The 22,397-nt window shown below is 37.9% G+C and overlaps 5 protein-coding genes across 6 annotated transcripts; 4 read left to right on the top strand and 1 right to left on the bottom strand.

The window, feature by feature from the left end:
• The first annotated feature begins 1,455 nt into the window (after positions 1–1,455).
• Positions 1,456–3,329, top strand: LOC111805596 (very-long-chain 3-oxoacyl-CoA reductase 1). The gene is made up of 3 exons (XM_023690720.2): positions 1,456–2,279; positions 2,407–2,476; positions 2,912–3,329. Exons 1-3 carry the CDS (start codon positions 1,642–1,644, stop codon positions 3,167–3,169), a joined length of 966 nt encoding a protein of 321 aa, XP_023546488.2. The 5' UTR covers positions 1,456–1,641; the 3' UTR covers positions 3,170–3,329.
• An 879-nt stretch (positions 3,330–4,208) lies between these two features.
• LOC111804907 (uncharacterized) lies at positions 4,209–9,994 on the top strand. The gene is made up of 6 exons (XM_023689733.2): positions 4,209–4,541; positions 5,435–5,502; positions 5,588–6,818; positions 6,939–8,963; positions 9,157–9,208; positions 9,580–9,994. The coding sequence occupies exons 1-6, from the start codon at positions 4,409–4,411 to the stop codon at positions 9,728–9,730; spliced, it is 3,660 nt and encodes a 1,219-aa protein (XP_023545501.1). The 5' UTR covers positions 4,209–4,408; the 3' UTR covers positions 9,731–9,994.
• A 102-nt stretch (positions 9,995–10,096) lies between these two features.
• On the bottom strand, positions 10,097–10,941 carry LOC111804910 (photosystem II reaction center proteins PsbY, chloroplastic-like). Its single transcript, XM_087128405.1, has one exon. It carries the CDS (start codon positions 10,868–10,870, stop codon positions 10,262–10,264), a length of 609 nt encoding a protein of 202 aa, XP_086984531.1. The 5' UTR covers positions 10,871–10,941; the 3' UTR covers positions 10,097–10,261.
• A 550-nt stretch (positions 10,942–11,491) lies between these two features.
• LOC111804909 (ALBINO3-like protein 1, chloroplastic) lies at positions 11,492–16,170 on the top strand. Of its 2 annotated transcripts, XM_023689737.2 has the most exons (11): positions 11,503–12,385; positions 12,531–12,641; positions 12,717–12,791; positions 13,142–13,202; positions 14,346–14,419; positions 14,499–14,603; positions 14,687–14,794; positions 14,965–15,068; positions 15,200–15,412; positions 15,489–15,702; positions 15,772–16,170. In XM_023689737.2, exons 1-11 carry the CDS (start codon positions 12,038–12,040, stop codon positions 15,838–15,840), a joined length of 1,482 nt encoding a protein of 493 aa, XP_023545505.1. In that variant the 5' UTR covers positions 11,503–12,037; the 3' UTR covers positions 15,841–16,170. The 2 variants fall into 2 exon arrangements, with proteins under 2 accessions (XP_023545506.1, XP_023545505.1); XM_023689738.2 differs by lacking the exon at positions 15,772–16,170 and having other exon boundaries at positions 11,492–12,385; positions 15,499–15,640.
• A 3,154-nt stretch (positions 16,171–19,324) lies between these two features.
• LOC111804904 (putative pectate lyase 5) lies at positions 19,325–21,173 on the top strand. The gene is made up of 4 exons (XM_023689730.2): positions 19,325–19,572; positions 19,666–20,412; positions 20,491–20,629; positions 20,711–21,173. Exons 1-4 carry the CDS (start codon positions 19,460–19,462, stop codon positions 20,930–20,932), a joined length of 1,221 nt encoding a protein of 406 aa, XP_023545498.1. The 5' UTR covers positions 19,325–19,459; the 3' UTR covers positions 20,933–21,173.
• Positions 21,174–22,397: the final 1,224 nt, after the last annotated feature.

Raw genomic sequence — 22,397 nt, 5'->3', positions numbered from 1 at the left:
AGGACATTCTCCAAGGAGGATAGATTGTGAGAAGCACATTAGTTAGGGAGGGGAATAATAAGGCCGTGAAACCTCTCACTAACAAATTGGTTTAAAACCTTGATGAGAAACACAGAAGGAAAAGGATAATGAGAAAAAGGATAATGAGAAGTCCATAATAAAAATGACAATATCTTACAATACTATTAAAAAAAAAAAAAAAAAATCCTGCGTCAGATATATATTATATATATGGTTTAAATTATTGTCACGATGCTTTTAAAATATAAATAAATATAATAAAAAAAATTATTCCAATTTCTAGCTACGATTGACATATATAACCGTTTAAATCAACTATGACTATTAAAGTAGTTACATTATTACATAGCACGTGCAATTATATTAAAATTAAATGATTCCTTCTATCTGTAAATAATAATAATAATAAACCACAAAAGTCTATCCTAACCAGAGAATTCCCAACTCTTTTGCTAAATAATAATGATTCATAAATTAAGCATTTATTAGTGTTTAATTGGCCATTTTTAATTATTTCTTAGGAACTCTAAGGATGACTTATGGCTATTTTTTAGGGCGTTCAAAGAGAGTGACTCTATTGCTCAATTAAAAAAATGCCTATTTGATAAGCAAGTGAATAGGATGCTGCATGACAAACAAAATGTTTTTCTTCAATGAAAGAAGAAGGTTAGACCTTTGTTACGGGGAGGAAACGAAAGATTTTGACTCCGAGAGGAACAACATTGACTTTCTATCTATTTGTATTGGTCTTTTCACTCCTATGCGGATTTCTTATTACATAGTCGAGTATGAAGTTTAGTAGCTTTCATCATTGACGAACACCGCTAATAAGACAAAGAAGTGAGTGGGGGTCTATGTCTTCCTTGAATGAATCAGTAACAACTCGTTAGTGTAACAAGAGAGAAAGATATGAAAAGGATGGGAATGACTTATCAATCATTGGTGGTCATCGAATCTACTAGTCCTCCTCAAAGCCAATGAGATAGAACTTGATGTTCGACATTCGTCCATGCGCAATCTTTGCTTTGGTCCTATTGATATCAACCATAAAGCTTGCAACCAGACAAAAAAGGTGACCTCTTCAAGCTCGTAAGCTAAGCAAGGCAAGGAATGGATTCGATGGTTGCTCTCTTCCCTTCATAAGTCATAGCAAAGTAGCAAGACCGTGCAAAAGAAGGGAGAGAGAGGACATAATGTTTTTCTCAATGATACAAGAGAGCCCGCTCTCCAAGCTTAAGTTGCCTAGCTAAGAAAAGACTTGAAACGCTTTCTTTTGAAGAAGAAAGATCAAGAGCGAACTATTCGATCGATTAAGGTCGATGAAGAAAAGTTTGTAGAGAGAAACAAGTTTGAAGGAACTCTCGCCTCACCGGCTCCTTTTGACTTATAGCATCAATGCTTACACAACAAATTCTCAAAAGAAAATGAAAAAACAAATTGACAGTTCATTGAGATTTTAAATGAGGTGGTTTGCTCATCTACTTCAGCGATCCATCATCCGTTTTCATAAATGAAACCGCCTCCATCCTTTACTTCATCTTCTTGTTTTCTACGTTGACGAATGTGCTTTTGGCTCCTTTAAAACCCAGACTTCAAGACCCACATTCTCCCAATACCAAGATGGAGCTCAGTTGTGTTGAGCAGCTTAAATCCCAGCCCCTCTGGGTTTGCTTGCTATTCGCGTTCGGATCTCTCTCGGCTTTGAAATTCTTAGTAATCGTTCTCAAATGGGTCTATGTCAATTTCCTCAGACCCCCAAAGAATCTCAAGAAATACGGTTCTTGGGCGCTCGTCACAGGACCCACTGATGGAATCGGTAAGGGTTTCGCCTTTCAGCTGGCTCGCAAGGGGCTCAATCTCATTTTGGTGGGTCGGAACCCTGAGAAACTCAAGGACGTTTCCGATTCAATCGTCGCTAAATACGGCAGCATCCAAATAAAGAACGTTGTCGTCGATTTCTCCGGCGATCTTTCAGAAGGGATGAAGAGAATCAGCGAAGCGATTGAAGGGTTGGATGTTGGGGTTTTGATTAACAACGTTGGGGTTTCGTATCCGTACGGAAGGTTTTTTCACGAAGTGGATGAGGAGCTTCTCAATAACTTAATCAAGGTCAATGTGGAAGGCACTACCAAGGTGACTCAAGCTGTTCTGCCTGGAATGTTGAAGAGGAAGAGAGGCGCCATTGTTAATATTGGTTCCGGTGCTGCCATTGTCATTCCTTCAGATCCCCTATATGCTGTCTATGCCGCCACCAAAGCGTAAGATCCATTTCTTTATTTGTTCATATTCCTGAAATTCTGTTATTGTTTGTTCATAGTTTATGCATATTTCGTTTAGATTTGATGTTTCTTGCTGGAAAAATGAGGAATGTTGAAATAATTCCAGGTACATTGACCAATTCTCGAGGTGCCTGTATGTGGAGTACAAGAAGAGTGGAATCGATGTGCAATGTCAGGTAATATCTCGTTAACGTCTCTGGTTCAGATTGAGATCTATGGATATTGAAATAATCAACTTCAACTCAACTGTTTAAAAGAAGAAAAGGTTTTGTTCCAATGAGCTCTAGCGTGAGTTCACATGACTTCATGTTCAGGACTCGGATATGGATCTGGAATCCGGATTCGGGGCCATTTGATGGCCGCGACATTCTCCTGCATATGTGATAACCTAGAATTGCTCTAAACAAATCATGCTTTAACTATGAAGGATGAAGTTCTCTAAGTCATTGGTTGCCCCTTAATTTGGTCATCAAGTTCATGATATGGTTTTCTACTGCAGTTGTTAGATGGTCTGTCTTTAAGTTCTGTTTATTTTTAGAGCATCTTTGAAAGCCAAACCAAAATATGGGAAATCTGTTGACTCACTCAATTAATGAACTTGGTCGATATAGGTCCCGCTGTATGTTGCTACGAAAATGGCGTCTATTCGACGATCATCCTTCTTCGTTCCTTCGACGAATGGATATGCAGCAGCAGCTCTCCGCTGGATTGGGTATGAGCCTCGGTGCACACCGTATTGGCCCCATCAACTTATATGGGGTTTGGTGTACTTGTTGCCAGAGTCTGTTGTTGATGCTTGGCGCCTGAAGTTTTGTCTTGGCATCAGAAAGAGAGGACAACTCAAAGACTCGAGGAAAAAGGAAGAGTAGGAAGATTCAAGATATGTAGTGTTGTTCTAATTCTTCGCCTTCATTGAATTCTGGAACCACAGACCTGCTAGATTTTAATGTTTTGAGTTTTGTTCTTCTTTTCGATGACCTTTCTTTCAATATATTTCTTAGAAAGCTAATGGTGAAAAGACTTTGGTAATGATGTGCTCCCTTTTGTTCTCGTTCTTTGTTGGATGAAAGTCCCACCTCGACTAATTTTGGGAATGATCATAGGTTTATATGTAAGAGATACATATCTATTAGTTTGAGGCCTTTCGGGAAAGCTCAAAATAAAGCCACGGGAGCTTATGATCAAAGTGGACAATATCATATCATCGTGGAGTTTAATCTTGAATTTATGATAGTAGTGTTCTTATGGATATCCCATTAGCCCATTTGATTGTTCTTATGGATACCTCATTAGCCCATTTGATCGCCCTCTCAACTTACTCGTTGAATACTCTTGAATCTTATATCTTATATGCTTTAATGAATGTTTTGCAAATTACTTCATATCATATTTGAAGATTTTTTTTGTGTCGATTCTTTTCTTACGTTTGTCAGCCATGACGTTGGTAGCTGAATATGAAGAATTCATTACTTTTTTAATTGTCGAACTAAGAAACAAAATATAAACTTTAAAATATATATTTTTATTTTATTTTTATGACAAACATACTTTTGTTTATTAATACAAAAAAAAAAAAAAAAAAAAAAAAAAAATTAAACTCCCAAAGTCGAGAAAAGCATAGCTATACTCTCTTCCATCACTAATATATTTTTAATTTTAAACTTTGTGTCTAATTAAAAAACTATCTAGTAAGTTTTAAAAAATTTAAATTTATTTTCAACGGAATCTTTAATATGTTGAGAAATGTTAAAGATTTTATTAAGAGTTTAAATTTATTTAACATGGGCTAAAATTTGGTTACGGCCACTGTATTCTTATCGGGCTATAAACTGGCGTCGGCCCATATAAATTAATGGGCCAAGTTGGACGGTCGTTAAATTTCGTAGCATAACTGTTCCTTCCTTCAACATTCGCGCTTCAAATCCCAGAGGTGGCTCGTAGCCGCCTTCAGTGTCTCTTAAAACTTTCCTTCTGCTCCACCCATTGCGGTTCTCCTCTTCGGCTCCGTTTTGCTGTTTCACTGCTAATGTCAACCCGCTGAAGGAGTACCCATTAGAAGATCGCTTCTTATTTCTTTGCCCTTGCAGTTCAGCATTGAATTGTATTCGATGTCGATGCTGGATTCTCCCACATGTTTCGTCGATGCTGCGGCGTCTCACAATACTGTTTTCATTGACACCAGCCTCGGCACTCACTTGGCGATGGCCGTCTCAGACGGTGATATCGTCTCTGATATCAAAGGTAAACTTCTGCTATCTCCTTTTGTTTTTCATCATATTCTTTCTGCGGGTATACTGTTGTAGAGTCTATCATTGCATTCAAGATCGGTTTAGCTATATCTGGTTAATTAATTTTGGGGTAAAGCTTATGCACGAAGGTTGTATATCATTTGAATGAGTTTTGAAGTTTTGGGATGCAAGACTTCGGCGTTTTGGAATGATGGTTTTAGAACACAAGATCTATATTTTCATGTCCAATAGCTGTGAACTTAAATTTTCGTCCTCTGGTTATTTTATGTTCTCTCTGATGCTGTCTGACATTCCTAAAGAGACATTATCAGTGATAGAGATTAAATATAAATTAGTCAAAATTGATTATTTGAATTGAAATCTTGGTATATTTCCATATGTTTTAGTTTATTTCTATGGCTAACTCTTTCGTTCTCTGTCAACATTACTACACTAATTCTTCTTCTCTATTGTTATCATTATTTTCTTAGTTCAAGTGAAATTGAGTCGAATTTTCTCCAAACTCTATCTGTCTATCTGATACGATTAAAATTGTTTGTTATTATTATTATTAATAAAAGATTCTTCTTTAACTAGCAAGGCTGGTCTGAAAACCATTGGTTTCTCAGTTTTCGGCTTTGGGAAATTAAATTTATAAACACTGGTTCCACTTATGAGTTTTTTAGTCGGTTGTCTTCTTTTTAGGGATGCTTTCAGGATTCAAGTCTAATTTTGAAAAAGTAATTTTTGAACATTTTCAGGATTCTTGAAAAAACTGAAAAAAAAACGTTGCAAGAAAATTGTGAGAAAATAGACTCAGTTGTCAAAAATGATATGATTTGTAAAGTGTTTTTATGGTTTATATATTTTACATTTGAAATGACACCTTGATGCTTTTGCACGCAGGAAAGATAGAGAAGGAACATCCACTGTGTTTTCCTCATCTCGGGACCGTAAAAATTCATGCAATTAAGGTGCTTAATTATAATCTGTATACGTGAGCACAATCGATTATATGTACCTCTATTATTTACAGCTTTGGGGATTTTAAACTGACAGGTAACGCGCAAAGGGCACTTCTATCACCTTTCTGACTCCATGTATTTGAAAAGTGCATTTGTTGGCTACAATGACTGCTGGTTTCTTTCTGTTGATGCTTCTATTGTTGATGGTCAGTCAACTGACCCTAATACTGGCAATCTTTCAACTTATTTTGAAAGGGCAGGTGATAGCTCCGTTGATAGAATAAATGTTGCCAGAAATAATCATGGTGGACATGTACCTAACCATGATGCTCCACAATTACAAGACATTGTGACACAAGAATATGTCAATGAGAAAGCCCCTAGTAGAAAAGATTTAACGACTGAGAAGGAAGAAGTTACTCATTCTGTTGAAAATTGCAGCAAACATCAATCGGGCAGGATAAGGAATGGCTATGAAGGCCTCAACGAAACACTGGAATCTTTGCCTACTGTGAAGGTGAATCGTAAAAGTAAGAAGAGAAAAACAAAATTGATTAGTGAACATGAAGTTGTTAATCATACCGGTGATGATAATGATCAAAACCCATTGCAGCAAGTCGTTGGATCTGGTGAAAAATCCAGGGAATATGCACATAATGAAGTTTTCGATCATCCAATCATGGAGAGAAAATCCAATGTAGGTGAACCTGGTCAGGTCTCATCTTCTAATGCTCGTGATGAATCTGAACATGGAAGGACGCTTAAGTTTAATTTATCTGAGGAAGCTGAGGTTGATGACAAAAATTCTAAATCCAAATATCTGATGGATAATACTTCTTTGGTAGGTGCTGCACAGGCTGGGTTCATTGCAAAAAAAATGCCCATGATTGAAATGACAAGTGGAGTAATGAATGGAGTGGAAGGAAACAGAGTTTTTGTTTCTGAATCTAGCAAAGCGACATCTACACCTAAGGTTACTTCCGAGTACTTGTCGGATATGAAACAAACTGCAAAAGTTGTCGTAGGTAGTTTGTCTACTGAACCTGATGATCAACTGCCCAAGACTGGTTCAAGTTATGAGAAGAAGAAGACAAGGAAAAGGAAAAGTAAGTTGTCATGTTGTCCAAATGAGGCTGTTGGTTTGATTTCATCTAGAGTAGAGGATCAACAGGATGCAAGTCGAGAATCTGATATAACAACTGTCCCCAGTCAAGATATTGAGGAGGCATCAATTCCCAACCTCCTGGGAGCATCCAGGAAAAGGCACAATGATTCGAGTGATAAAATTGCAGAAACTTCTGCACCGTCCTTGGTTGGAGAGTCCTGTATGTTTCTCTTCAAACATTCTAATGTGGTTGAATGTTAAATGAAAGATCGTGTTTACAGCTTCACAAACTAGCCCAATAAATGATGGGTTCTGATGTTGATTCGTATTCTTCTTGTAGGTGATGATAAGAACAACATTGAACTTGGCGATGTGCAAAGCATAAGGAATGCGTCTGATAAAGCTGTGTTAGGAGTAAAAGGAATGATTGATTCAAAGGATATTGCCTCTAAAAGCAAGGATCCCGCTGATCTCCAGAAAAGCATTAGTACATCTGAGGATGCCAATAATGTTCGAGGCAATCATCTTACGTGCAAAACCGGAAAGGTTGTTCCAATTCTAGAGGGAAGAGAGTTTCTGCAGGTCACCGATACAAAAGCCTCAATGGTAGAGAACTGTCACTCATCAAGCTGGGATGGTACTGACGCTAATATTAAAGCTGCTGATATTTCTGAATCGGTACATTTAAAGGGAACTACTGAAAACGCCAAGCATGGTAAGAAAAGGAAGATTAAAAAATCTAGGGGTTCAGCAGAAGAAAGACAGATTAATTTAGTCACAGTAGGTGCTGGAGATACCGCACAAGACATTCTTCCAACTGAGCCACAAAGTTCTACTTTAGGTGATAATTCTTGTAGTAAAGCTGAGATTGGAGAAAACAATGTTTCTCTAATGAAGGGAGAAAACACAACTAGTACTTCCTTAATACCTGATGTTGCTGAAAACGCCAAGCATGGTAAGAAAAGGAAGATTAAAAAATCTAGGGGTTCAGCAGAAGAAAGACAGATTAATTTAGTCACAGCAGGTGCTGGAGATACCGCACAAGACATTCCTCCAACCGAGCCACAAAGTTCTACTTTAGGTGATAATTCTTGTAGTAAAGCTGAGAATGGAGAAAACAATGTTTCTCTTATGAAGGGAGAAAACACAAGAAGTACTTCCTTAATACCTGATGTTAGGTACATAGATATAGATAAACCAATTATAAGTAAGGTGGGACCTTCGATGCAAATCAACCAAACTCAAGCAGTAGCAAAAGACATGGATGGGCAAGTGAGAAAGAAAAATAAGAAGAGACCTGTGGCATCAATGAAAAGTACACCAGACCTTCAAGAAGAAAGTATCGGTAATGAGGATTCATTCCCATCAAAGAGAATTGACAAGGAAGTAAAACCTGTGTCTATAGCGGCAAAGAAAACTAAGTTTCCGAAAGCAGATTTGAGGAATGAAATTGAAAAAGCAAATTTGGACTCTACGCTGGTTTCTGAGGTTGAAACTACTCCTAGCATTTGCAAGAAGTCTAAGACAGTTGGGCCCTCCCTCACTCCATCTCTCGTTTCTGAAGGCTATGAAGAGAGGCCTATTGAAGCAAATAGATGTAGCAACACCAGTAAAGATGGTACTACTGTTAATGTTGACAATCACGGTGAAGTTCCTTATAAAGGCGATAAAGTTGGCATTGAGCAAAAGGCTGTCGAACTCCAACACGAATCTGTTGAAGTGCATGTCGACAAGTTGAGTAGAGAGAACAGTCCGGATACTCTGCTCAAATCTAAAAGAAAAAAGAAAAGTCTAAGTGCATGCTCTTCTGCGGTTTCCTTGAGTACGCAGAACAAACAGAAGTCAGATGAAAACACAGAGACTGAGGAACATTGGCAAACTAGCAACTCTAGCGCCCTCAAACTTCATGTTGACAATAAGCTAAAGAAGAATTCAAGAGGTGGGGTAAATTCTCTGCCTTCTAATGAGCATAAGCAGCAAACCTCTGACTCTAATAAAGCAGCTAGGGTGAGGGAAAAAGTTGTCGATTCTTCTCGGGGCAGTACTGAGATATACAGTGAAACTCCTGCTTTACCAAAAGCAAGACCCAAGTTGAAAAACTCAGCAAATATGGCTCAACAGGACCAAAAGCATAGTGGAAGTCAATCTACTGTTATTGGCCATCCTCTGGGTGAACAAAAACCTTCTCGGAGTGGAAAGCAAGATGATACTCAATCACGACGAAAGAACTCGTTGCTTACATCAGGAGGCATATTTAAGGATGCTAGCAGTGATAGTTCTGAGGATGAAGGTGGAATTGCTGATTCAGATGCTAGATCTCCTGATAATTCACTAATATCCAACTTCTCAGACGGTGAAAGCAATGGTAACAAAACACATCACGCTGCGCCAAGATTATATTGTTTTGCATTTCTGTGCTGCTTTTTAGATAGTTGGACGAGTCTATCAAACTTTTGGGCTTCCTTACTTTCTTCCCCCCACCCCATCTCGTTTTCTTTGCAATCATGTTATTGGTTTCTTATTGCTAATATTTTTCTTTTGAACGAATTTTGTTTCAGGATCTGTTGACTTGGAAAGAACAAACACCCGTAGAAGTATGAGAAAGAAAGAGTAAGTTTATGATGAAAAATGACGTTGGTTGTCTTTCCTGATTGAAGATATGTTAAATATGTTAAATATGATATGAGCATCTGTTGTTACAGAAATGTTGTGCATACATTTAGTGTCCTCACTTATATAGATATGCTAAAATGGAAATTACAAATGCCAATTGTCACCTCCTTACTTTGTAATTTTTTGCTTGTCATTTTTGGGTCCAATATATTCAGTTTTCCCTAGTTTCTCCTCGTTAACTTCCAACAAAAAAAAAAAAAAAAGAAAAAAAAACGTTTCCTTTCTGAGTATCTTTGAACTGCAATATTTTTGCCTTTTGTAGTATAGTTTATATTCTCCACCTGTAAACGTTTGTGATCTTGTAACAGGCCTTCAAGCCCTGAGAATATGACCCTTGACATAATCCTTCGAAGTTCAAGTAGGTATAAGAAGGCAAAGCTCACAGCTGTTCAATCACTACAAGATGATACTGAAAGCCAGCCTGTCGATTTTGTTCCAGACAGTCAGCCTAATATTTAGTTTGTTATTGTCATTTACCTCCTCCCGGAGCAATTTTCCAGAATTCATTGCCAAAACCTTCTTGTGCTTGTCTAAGTTTGTTAATGGAGATTGTCAAGATATCAAAATTTTGTGAACTGAAGAAATCACAAGGAAATGAGATCCTTGGGTTCTTTCGATGCTTGCATGATGGTTCCATGCTGAGTCTGTTCTGTAGTACATAACCAAAAATATTATTTTGAAGTAAATTATCAGTGGAACCAAACTCTATGCTTACTTCTTTTAGCACTTTTTTAACGTTGTTTAAGTATGTTAGACCTTTTACGGCAGCTATATGTTTATTGAAGTTGAAAATGTTAAGCAGGTAGCTTTCTCTCTGGTAGCCAATACGAAAACGAAGATTCCAACTTCAAAGACATTCATATACACGGAAAGATATAGCTAATTGTCCAGATGACAGGAGAAACAATGATTGCTATTTGAAATAGATTCATTAACATAATCTGCAATTACAGGCGATTTGTTTGCTATCACATTGCTCAAAACTTGGGATCACTCGGACCTCATCCTGTTGAGCTGATTCAAAGCCGGCTGAAGAATGTTGTACAGCACCCAAAGAATGGCGGGAGTTACGACAAACAGCAGAAGCTGGCCCCTGCTATCACTTGAAGATGCATCGGCAATCATGGCGAGCTCACTGGCAGAGGCATCAGGTGCGTACATGAACCCTGATGCAGTCAACCCCCCTAATCCCAACCCAATTATCACACCCTTGTCACTGCGCATTCTGTTTATCTGGTTGAGTGCTGGCTGTAATATGTTGAACAGAACCCATGCTATGGCCGGGATAAGAGGTAGCAAAAGGGCTATACCACGGTTGTCACCGTCGGCTGCTATATCTGCAATTTGTTGGGCTGCGAAGGCCGGATCTGATGAGCTCAGGGCTGAGAAGACAGCTCCGGCTATGGCGGTGCTGGAGAGAAAGGTTGATAAGTTGGAATGTTCATTGGATTTTGATGAGATTAGTCCTTTCGGCAGGTTCTGGAGAGAGAGGAGGGAGATGGGCTTGGGGATCAGCTTTGGGGTGTTGTGGTTTCTGGTGGAGTTGATGCTTGTGCACTTGACACTCAGCACTGCCATTGTTGCCATGGTAGCTGCCATTGAAGTTGATTTGCTTGTTTCTGCTGAACTTCGCTCTTGATGGCCTCTGGCAGACAGTAGGGGAGATGCAGAATGAAGTAGGAAAGGTTGGGTTTTGGCAAAATGTTTAGTTGTGATGAGATGAGGAGATGGGAAGACAGAGGAGAAGCCAAGTCATGGTAATATTCCAACCAATAAAATTGTTTGGAGTGGATTCTCTCTTATCCAATGGATGGGACTGTGAGTCATAGATCTCTTATTTCCTACCCCACTTTACTTCTCTTATCACTTGAATAACTTGCTTTTCCATCTCTACTTTTTAAACGATTCAAAATAAATAATTTTCATCCCTAACATATTAAGTCGACCAAAAGAAAAGCATGGATTGAGATCTTGATGTTTGATCTTTGAATGAACGAACGCTTAAATTTTTCAACATATGTATAATCAGTGTAATCCATGAGTAAGTTTTTTGGTTTATAATTTGATTGCTCTCGTTCTTTAATACATGATTAATATTCATCTATTAAAAGCTATGAAATGAAATTTAAATTTTATTCTATGACAACATACCAGACCAAATGATAATCTATGTTTTTCCGCTGAAAGAGTAATCACAAGACTATGTTCGAAATATTTTTTATCAGGCATTGTAAACGGGAAGAGAAGGAAAGGATTGTCCAAGTTTATATGAAAATGATGTATATCCATGCTAGAAAATTTTCCAAGCAAGCACGAACATGGTTTCATTGCTGTTCATCAATTTAATTTCCCATGGCAAGCTTGGCTGTTGATCCAACGGCGGTGAATGGATTCTGCGTCCAAGCACTCCACCGTCCTAAACTGTCCAACTTTGTGGCAGCCGTCCACGTTTTCGTAATCCCAGCACCCTTTCGGTTGCCTCCAAGCATTAAAAAACTTGCCCAAAACGAACACTCATTTCGATATTCACTGAAGTTTTTACCAAAGAAGCAACAAAAGCAACAATTTTCATGAATCCCAGTGGACAATCTTCGGCTTTCATCGCTGAAATCCTCCATCCCACCATCCAATCAAGCTGTTACTCGAATGCTACCTCTGCAAATTCGCTGTTTTTCTCCTTGAAATTTGACCCATAAACCCCCTTCCCTTCCTTTTCAATTTGGGGGTTCTTGTGAGCTTCCTTTCTTCTTGTTTATCCGAAAAAAAATGGCTTCCGTCTCATTTTACCGCCCAAATTTTGTGTTCTCTTCATTTCCGAACCGTGTTCCGACCTCAAATCCTCTATTTCATGGAGTCCAATTCCGAGGTTTATCCCACCATAAGCCTTTCCTTCGTGGTTCCCTTGCGGTGGCGAGATTTGGGTTTCAACCCGAGTTCTTGCCTGACCCGGATCACGCCGAGGGCTTTGTGAGAGAGTTATTCGGCAAAGCTGAGAGCGTTCTTTACACGATTGCCGACGCCGCCGTGTCTGCTTCTCCGGAGGATGTTACCACCGCCAAACAGACGGAGGATTGGTTTACGGGGATCACCAATTATATGGAGAGCGTCCTTAAAGTATGTTACGTTTAGCTAATTATCACTTATGAACATCATTGTTGATTTTAGTTTCCTTTGGCCTTGTTTTAGAGTTGGATTTACATAAAGTAGATGAAAATTGAGAATTGAACTTGTATTTGATCTTGTTGGCTTCATGTTTCAGATTCTTAAGGATGGCCTTTCTGCTGTACATGTTCCTTATGCCTATGGTTTTGCCATTATACTCCTTACAGTTCTTGTTAAGGCTGCTACGTTTCCTTTGACGAAGAAGCAGGTTCTTTGCTGAACCAATAACTACTTTTATTCCCATGAATTCGTTTAGTGTTCTTGACTCTTCTGTTGAACTCAGGTAGAATCTGCAATGGTGATGCGTTCTTTGCAACCGCAAGTGAAGGCTGTTCAGCAACGCTACGCTGGGGATCAGGTTCAAACTTTTCTCTTGCTGTAGGATGTATCTCGGGAACGACAGGGAAAGAGTTTACTCGTAATACTTGTTTCTAGTACCAATGTACTTTATGAAGCTATGCTTATTGTAAATTAGCACGATGTTGATAGCTAGTTAGAATTGTCTTCTCAAATTGTGGCATTGCGATTATGATAGTTCTGGCTCATAATCAATGGCGTCGTAACATACCTTTTAGAAATTAGCTGAATCTAATGGTCATGAGAGTGGCAGCCACTTCTAGTCTCCTTTTTAGAAGTAGCAATTTAAATAAGCTGAATCGAATGTTCTTCGCTCTATGATCAAATTTTACTTTTTTAATCTGTCTGCAGGAGAGGATTCAAATTGAGACCGCTCGACTGTACAAATTAGCTGGCATAAACCCACTGGCAGGTGCTAAAATTGTGCCTGTTTTTAGAGATATAGTTACTCTGATAAATTTAGTAGTCAGACGTTGCCTCTTTGTTCATGCATCTGTGTGAATTTATTTGGCTCAGGCTTGGTTCTTATTACACAAATAAGTTTTTGTCATTATGGACAAGCATTGGATCCTTCCTATAGATTATGTTGATATGCTTGGTGAAGTGAAGCTAAGCTACTAGATCGATATTAGTTAAGCTACTAGATCGATATTAGTTCAAGTCATGCATCTATTACTTTTTGTATTTTGCCTAGAAAATGTATGCGAGTAAGTTCATGCATTTGTGAACTGTCATTCTATCCTTGATGGAGGTTTGGTGTGAGATCCCACATCTGTTGGAGAGGGGAACGAAGCATTCTTTATAAGGGTGTGGAAACCTCTCCCTGTTAGACGTGTTTTAAAAACTTTGAGAGGAAGCCTGAAAAGGAAAGCCTAAAGAGAACAATATATGTTGGTGGTGGGCTTGGGTTGTTACAAATGGTATCAGAGCCAGACACCGGGCGGTGTGTTAGTGAGGAACGAGTGCTAGTGAGGATGCTGGGCCCCGAAGGGGGTGGATTGTGAGATCTTACAAGGACGCTGGGCCTCGAAGGGGGGTGAATTGTGAGATCCCATATCAGTTGGAGAGGGGGACAAAACATTCTTTATAAGGGTGTGGAAACCTCTCCCTAGTAGACGCGTTTTAAAAACCTTGAGAGGAAGCCTGAAAGGGAAAGCCTAAAGAGAACAATATCTGCTAGTGGTGGGTTTGGGTTGTTACAAACGGTATCAGAGCCAGACACCAGGCGTTGTGTTAGCGAGGAACGAGTGCTAGCGAGGACGCTAGGCCCCGAAGGGAGTGGATTGTGAGATCCTACAAGGACACTGGGCCTCGAAAGGGAGTGAATTGTGAGATCCCACATCGGTTGGAGAGGGGAACAAAGCATTTTTTATAAGGGTGTGGAAACCCCTCCGTAGTAGATGCGTTTTAAAAACCTTGAGGAGAAGCCCGAAAGGGAAAAGCCCAAAGAAGACAATGTCCACTAGTGGTGGGCTTTGGCTGTTATATTTGGAATATTTGAATCAACTCAGTTATTGCTTGGTATCTCATATGTCAATGTTATCTCGGTTTGCAGGATGCCTACCCACATTGGCAACAATTCCTGTATGGATTGGACTATACAGAGCTCTCTCAAATGTGGCCAACGAGGTGCTCTTTGAATTTGTTCAGAGCTTGTGATTTCTCACTATCGTTTATCCCTAATCTGATCTGATTGCCTAAATTTAAGGGTCTCCTAACGGAAGGTTTTTTCTGGATACCCTCTCTGGCTGGTCCAACCACAATTGCTTCTCGACAAAATGGGAGCGGTATCTCTTGGCTCTTTCCATTTGTTGTAAGTATTTTGGTATAACATGGCATTTGTTGTAAGTATCTAGTGCCAATTCTTATATTATGGTTGCGTCGACTTCTGACCAGGATGGCCATCCACCACTTGGGTGGTCAGATACTTTTGCGTATCTTGTCCTGCCGGTGTTGCTGGTCGTCTCACAGTACATCTCTGTTCAAATTATGCAATCGTCGCAGGTCGGTTGTTTTCTTGATGTTCATCAGCATGTTACTGCCTATAGAGGCATCTTGGCTTGTTTTCATTTATGTTAATTCTCAACTCTTAGTCTGAAAAAAACATTTGTAGCTTACAAGTATAATCTGTTCATTTTGGGTTATCTAACATATCTTGAAGTTATGACATCCAGAATAATGATCCAAACATGAAGAGTTCTCAAGCCATATCGAAGTTCCTACCGTTAATGATCGGATATTTTGCACTTTCAGTTCCTTCTGGTCTAAGCCTTTACTGGTAAGCAAATTTTCCAATCAGGACCATCTGTAGGCAAAATAGATTGGTCATTTCTGGCTCTACTAATTGTTGTAGCATAGTCTCCTTGAAAATTTCAGCATCTCTTATATCTGTCAGATGTTATAACTCAGGCTTACCAATAACATCTTGAGCACAGCTCAGCAAGCATGGCTTCAAAAGTTAGGTGGTGCGAAAACCCCGGACAAACAATTGATTGATGAAATTATGAAACAAGAACAACCCCAAATCCAGAGCCAAGCGCCCAAGTTAGACTCAACCTCGAGTAGCACGGTAGCTCGACAAGAAGAGAAGCTGACAGCAGAAGGGCTAAAACCTGGTGAAAGGTTAGAAGTTGTTTGTTACGAAAAACAAGTGTGGGGTTTAGTTATGACTGGCTTTTTATGTGTTGATAATTTCCAGATTTAAACAGATAAAGGAGCAAGAGGCTAGGATGAGACAGCAAAGTGAAGAAGAAAAAAGGAAAGCTGAAGAGGCAGCCGAGAGTGCCATTGTTGGAGTTGGTGTCAATGGCAGTCTTTCTAGAACGGATGTAAAGGAAGACCAAGGCTCCATATCTATGTCTACCATGCAACGAACAGATGTGGAAAACAAGCCAAGTGCAACTCCAGGGGAGGTAAATCCCTTCTTGTATAAACTCGTCGCACTTTTGTAGTTTGAAATTCATATTAAATGCTTATTTCAGGGAGTACACGAGACATACACTGGAGTGGCCAAGGATGCCAAACTAAAGGGAGAAGAACAAAGAGAGTAACTGGTTGAGGCAAGATAGAGATAGAGATAGAGATAGTGTTTTGATTATACAAGCCAGTAGGTTAGTTCACATGGTTGATATGGCAGGAAAGGCAATTGTTTCGTTCAGCTCGATACCGTGAAGAACACTCCATCGGAGGTGGTATTCGAGCTTCTTTTTCCTGATGGCCAGTTGAGTTTCAGAGTTTACTCGTCCATCATAGATTTGGATTGGGAATGATATGGAATGTAATTTGAAATCTGTACAAACACAGATGAGTACTTTCTTTTCATGTGGGTTTGACTAGAATGATGAGTAATAATGAATGGAGCTTAGAACACATTTTTTGAATCTTGAGCTGAAGCTTGCCCTGTTCCATCTCTATTCTTATCCATCATTCATCATCCATTTTTCCACGACAGTCCAGATTGGTACAAATCTCGGTTTGTTTAATAACGTGAAGCCCACAACCCATTAACATAGTGGGCCGAGCCTTCGTCTGTGGCCCAATTGTGTGTGAGAGAGAGAGAGAGAGAGAGAGCCACGTGATAATAATGGAATTTGGACTTTTTAGAAGAATTCGATAAGGTGGGAAAGTATAGTTTTTTTTTTTTATATATAAAATTACAAAACTTTTTTTAATGATTTCCCCATTATTTATTTATTTATTTATTTATTTATTTGTCACATCTGACCAAGCACATGATTCAATCATTAACACATCCTTTTTTACTTTTATTATTATTATTATTATTATTATTATTAAAAAAAAAAAAGTTGGAATTTTCAATTGGATTAAAAAATAAAAATGGGTAAGATGCTAGTTGAACATAATTATTGTTCTCTACGCTTAAATCATGGAAATTGCAACTTAAGTTAAGTGAAGCTAAGAATGAATATATTGTATTTATGTACTTAATTAATTATAGATAATTTGTTATGAATATAAAAAACGGTGCATTTAATTCACACCTACACTTAAAATAATAAATAGATTATTATTTTTTTAATTAAAAAAAAAAAAAAAAAAGCTACATATTGACATTTATGATAAACACAAATGATAATGTTGATGATGAGTGAGTATTGACTAATCTTAGGTTTTTGTTAATAAAAACATGGTTTAGGTCCGCAAGTTCGGGTTGACATGATTAACTAAATTATTAAAACATTTTAAATAATAATTATAAAAATATTTTGTAATTTAAAACAAGAAACTTAAGAAAATATTAACTCCATCCCACCATCATAAGGAATTTATCAAACATAATCTATCATTGATTTAATTGGAGCACATGCCTCTCTCTCAATATCCATATTCCCATGTGAATGTTGGGAATATTCTTTTTCAATTCTTCCTCGGTTACATCTATATTTTTCACCCAACATTAATATTTGAGGTAGAAATAGAAAATTTAGATCGATAGAAATAACAAACCTTCTACAATAGTACAAAGCTCATAGCTTTACTCTTGATTTTTTCAAAATACCTCGTACTAAATGATATATGTTACTTGTTTATATACTCGTGATCTTTCATTTGGCAATAGTCTTCATTCATTCGCGAAAAACCTCATATTTATGTGTAATTGTTGTTTAGGGTATTGTTGTAGGATTAATGCACTTTATTAATTTAATACAGAATTAATGATGTATTTACTTTGCCTTTAAGAATTGAATGCAGAATTCCACTTGCTTCAATTTCTAGATATATCTTATATATATATAGATATATATAATGTCTAAAAATATTTAATTTAATTGTTTAAACATTTAATTTCCAGATAAATAAAACCGAGTTTTTTTTATAAAAAAAAAAAAAAAAAAAAAAAAGAATTAATTAAGTTAAGTAATAAACATTAGTTAGGCAATTAAGAGCATGTGAGTGTTTCCTAATTCCTACCTTCTAGATGCATGTGAAGGAGAGGCAACATTATTTTTGTGGTTTGACTTTCTTTTTTTCCTTTTTAAATTAAATTTCTAGACTACACTTAAATTTAATTTTGGTAAATATAAATAAAAACGTATAAAAAAAATTATATTGTTATAGTAAATCATGACAACTTCAATCATATAAAAATATAATTTAAACTATTTTTCAAACTTGTTATAATATTTTTTATATTTAATTATTTAAATGAAAGGGTCAGAGGGTCCTTGATTAGGGCAATCCCGGTGCCCTACAGCTACCAAAGGCCACAATAATGGAGGTGGGGTTTGCTTGATAAGCCGCAATGACCACCCTCCAGCCCCATCCACCTCCTTATTCCACTATTTTTTTTAATTATTATTCCTTAATTAATCAAATAATATTCTCTTATTATTGTTAATCGGTGTATTTTCCAATTAAATCTTGACCTATATCAATATTTATAAGGCTATGTTCAAATAGTCCCTAATCTAGTATCATTTTTTTTTTATATGTTATTTTTTAAAAAAAAAATGGTGGGTTATTTAGATTATTATTTTGTTGACATATTTATGTTTATAAAACAATAAGTTATATTATTTTCTTGAAAGGAGAAGCTTCAATAGAATTATAAAAGGTAAATTTTAGGGTTAAAAAAAATTTGAATAATGTGGGTTGAATGTTTGGGGGAATAAGACAGGATATCAGAAGGTGGAGTATGAAAACGGGGATTGGAATAATGTAAACCCGAGTTGGGATAAGTGAAGTTCCCGGAACCCAAGCAGCAGTTTAAGGCTAATCCACGCCATTGGTTCGTACTACGAAACTATTTATTAATAAAAAAGTACACTTTATTATTAATATTTAATATATACTTTTGTTCTATTTATAAAATTGGAGTATCTTATCCACCTCCGGGGTTATAATAATCTCAGAATTGTGGTGTTTGGTTTAGGTGATGGAATCTGACGGCTTACATCACTGATGATAACATCTGAGAATTCAAAGGTCAAAGCATCGGATGGGTGGGATTTAACGGAGCCGATCATGAAGGGTGGGGTTGTCTGAACAAGACCCACATGGGAGAACGTGGCTTGCTTACAAAATTTTTTTATAAAAAAAAAAAAAAAAAAAAAAAAAAAAAAAAAAAAAAAAAAAAGTCCACGTCAGCTTCTTGACGGACGGTACGAACCTCCCATGTGGCACAAAATTTTAATCTGACATCAAATAAAGAAAATTATTCAGAAAAAGAAAAAAAAGAGAAATAATTTGGATTTGGATCTAAATAGAATGACGCCGACATCCATTTTGAAACTTGGCAAGTGTCGGCAGTTTAATTTAACGTTCTTGCATGAATTACCTTTGTGGAGGAGGCGAGCTTAAAATTTGTTCTGTAAAAATTTGAATGCATAACAATTAAATATAATGTTTTTACTATAGAACTCAACCCAGTTATGTTGTTAACGGCCAACTACTTTGCGCCCAACTGAAATCATGGATGAATGCGAGCTTAGATTTTGGTTTTTTTTTAAAAAAAATAAACAATCTTTTTCAATTTTTTTAATTTTAAATAATGAAAGCTCCATTTGTGATGTGAGGGTTTATAAAAACCAGCATTCTTTACCCCTTTCTTCATCATCGTCATTACCAAACTCGATCCTCTGTTTCTGCCTCCTCTGTTTCTGCCTCCTCTGTTTCTGCCTCCTCTGTTTCACACACAGAAAGGCAGCCATGGAAATTCCAAGTTTTCTTCCCATAATAACCTTCACCCTTCTTCTCCAAATGTGCGCCATTTCATCTTCTCCAGTCTCCGACCCTGAACTAGTCGTCCAAGAAGTTCTCTCGTGAGTTCTTTTCCAATTTTGAAACTTTGAACACATATTAGTCGGAACATTTTTGTGAACATCTTTTTTTGTTGTTGTTGGTTATGGTTTCAGGAGCATCAACAATGCAACAACGAGAAGGAATTTGGGGTTCCTTTCCTGTGGAACTGGAAACCCAATAGACGATTGTTGGAGGTGCGACCCTAATTGGGAGAAGAATCGAAAGCGTCTAGCCGACTGCGGCATTGGGTTCGGGAAGCGAGCCATCGGCGGCAAAAACGGGAAATTCTACGTAGTCACTGACCCATCCGACAAGGACGTGGTGAACCCAAAACCAGGCACTCTTCGCCACGCCGTAATCCAAAAGGAACCCTTATGGATCACCTTTAAACGCGACATGGTCATCAAATTAAAAGCAGAGTTGCTGATGAACTCTTTCAAAACCATCGACGGTCGGGGTGTGTCGGTCCACATAGCCGGTGGGCCTTGCATTACAATTCAGTATGTGACCAACATTATCATCCACGGCATCAACATTCACGACTGCAAGCAAGGTGGGAACACGTACGTTAGAGATTCGCCGGAGCATTATGGTTGGAGGACTCTGTCGGACGGCGATGGGGTTTCGATATTTGGAGGCAGCCATGTTTGGATCGACCATTGCTCTTTGTCGAATTGTCGTGATGGGCTAATTGATGCGATTCATGGGTCTACGGCCATCACTGTTTCCAACAATTACATGACCCACCATAACAAAGTTATGCTTTTAGGACACAGTGATTCGTATACTCAAGACAAGAACATGCAAGTCACCATTGCTTTCAACCATTTTGGTGAGGGCCTTGTCCAGAGAATGCCACGGTAAGTTCAAATTTAAAATGGCTTGATCTCGTGAATGCCACTGTGTGGGAAGTCATTGGGTTTTCCTTATTTTGGCAGATGCCGGCATGGGTACTTTCATGTGGTGAACAATGACTACACTCATTGGATAATGTACGCCATTGGTGGAAGTGCTTCCCCTACCATCAATAGCCAAGGGAACAGATACCTTGCTCCCAATAACCGAGATAGGAAAGAGGTCAGAATTTAGATTCCAATTATTTCTTTAAAGCTTGATTAGAAAAGAGAGTTTATGAACTTAAGTGGGTGATGGTTTCAGGTCACAAAGCGGGAGGATGCACCACAAAGCAAATGGAAGAATTGGAATTGGAGGTCAAGTGGAGATTTGATGTTGAATGGAGCATTCTTCACGAGATCGGGTGCTGGATCGTCGTCTAGCTACGCGAGGGCGTCGAGCTTGAGTGCGAAGTCGTCGTCGTTGGTGAGTACGATGACGGCGGGAGCAGGGGTGCTGCGGTGCCGAAAGGGGTCCCGGTGTTAGTCCAGCCACCCTGGGCAGTATATTGAAGATAAATTAGCAAGGAGAGATTTGGAGATCTTCTTGTATAGTAATTTTTACTTTGTCTTACTTGATTGGTCACAACTGAAAAGCTTCCTTTCTTTTTTTCTTTAAAAAAAAGAAAAAAGAAAAAAGAAAAGGTTAAATTTCAGAGTGAGTGGCCCACCATTTGTAATTCTGTCTGATTACAATATAATATAAATATTACTATTTGAAAAGAAAAGAGGACTGTATTTCCCTTTATAAACAGGAAGTCCCCCATGATTCCCAATAATTTATAAGATAAGCCCACAATTCAAATTATGAATATTTTGATGGTTCATGTAATTATTAACCTTTTGATCCATGGTGTTCCGAATAAAGTACATAAAAAGACATCCACCAGCGATACAATCTTTGTAAATGAAATGAATGAGACTTGGAACGGAGAAAGTTGTTGATTATTGATGAATGCATAGTTTTATTTTATATATATATATATATATATATATGTGATGAAAGCTTTTCATGATATAACTAAAAAGTTAGAAGGAACGGCAAATTTAATATGTTCTTTAAACCAATGTAAAAGTAAACTGGTAAATAACCTAATAAAATGCAACGCTAAAAAGGAAGGCCACCCAGAAGCATACCAAAAAGATGTTCAATCCGACAAACGCTACACCAATGAAAACAGTGTGATTTTGAGGTGTATGAATGCCAAAGCTTACCAACAAATATTTTAAAAGGAAATAGAGATGGGGGAAGGTAATAGGGAAGTGAGTATTGAGTAAGTTCACGAGACACAATGAATGGGGATAGAAGCTGTTCCCTGTCAGAGCAAAGAGAGGCAGCAAACGCACAGCGGGCGGGTGGACTTTTGAGGCGTTGCCCCATAAATTACATTGCCACTTCCTGTCTCACCCCCACTCATTTATTACTATCATATGTATGTAGTGTCTTAAAGCTCTTAAATTCAGCTGCAAAGATGTTTAAAATCAATCATTAAGTAGTAACTGCTGTTTTTACTACTAGGGAGAAAATAATAATGGAGGACAGGGAAGAGAATTCTAATTATTTGCTTCAAGTTAATCCCAACCGTAGAACTTGCATGCCCATGAGATCCTCCTCTTTTTCAATGTCTCCTTTTTCGAATATGATAAGCTTCAATCACACCATTTATTGCATTTCCATTCCTTTGCTAAGCAAAAGAAGAGAAAAGAAAAAGGACCCACAACTCCTTTTCCCCAATATTAAAACAGAACCACATTCACATTTCAACTAAAACATGATTTAAGGAAAACTAGAGCACTCTCTCATAAGGGCCACGCCAGCTCCTTCATTGTGGAAAACATCTGGGGCAAACACGATTCAATTCTATCGTCAAGGTTCCCTAATGTAAACAAAAGTTCAAAAGAAGAAAAAGAAGGATAGGCACCGCAATGGGGATGACTGACAAAGACGATCA

The sequence above is a fragment of the Cucurbita pepo genome, chromosome 11 (assembly GCF_057944985.1).
Source record: "Cucurbita pepo subsp. pepo isolate OVF chromosome 11, ASM5794498v1, whole genome shotgun sequence".
Classification (NCBI taxonomy): domain Eukaryota; kingdom Viridiplantae; phylum Streptophyta; class Magnoliopsida; order Cucurbitales; family Cucurbitaceae; genus Cucurbita; species Cucurbita pepo.
The sequence above is the reverse complement of the archived record's forward strand: the minus strand, read 5'-3'. Positions and strand labels throughout refer to the sequence as shown.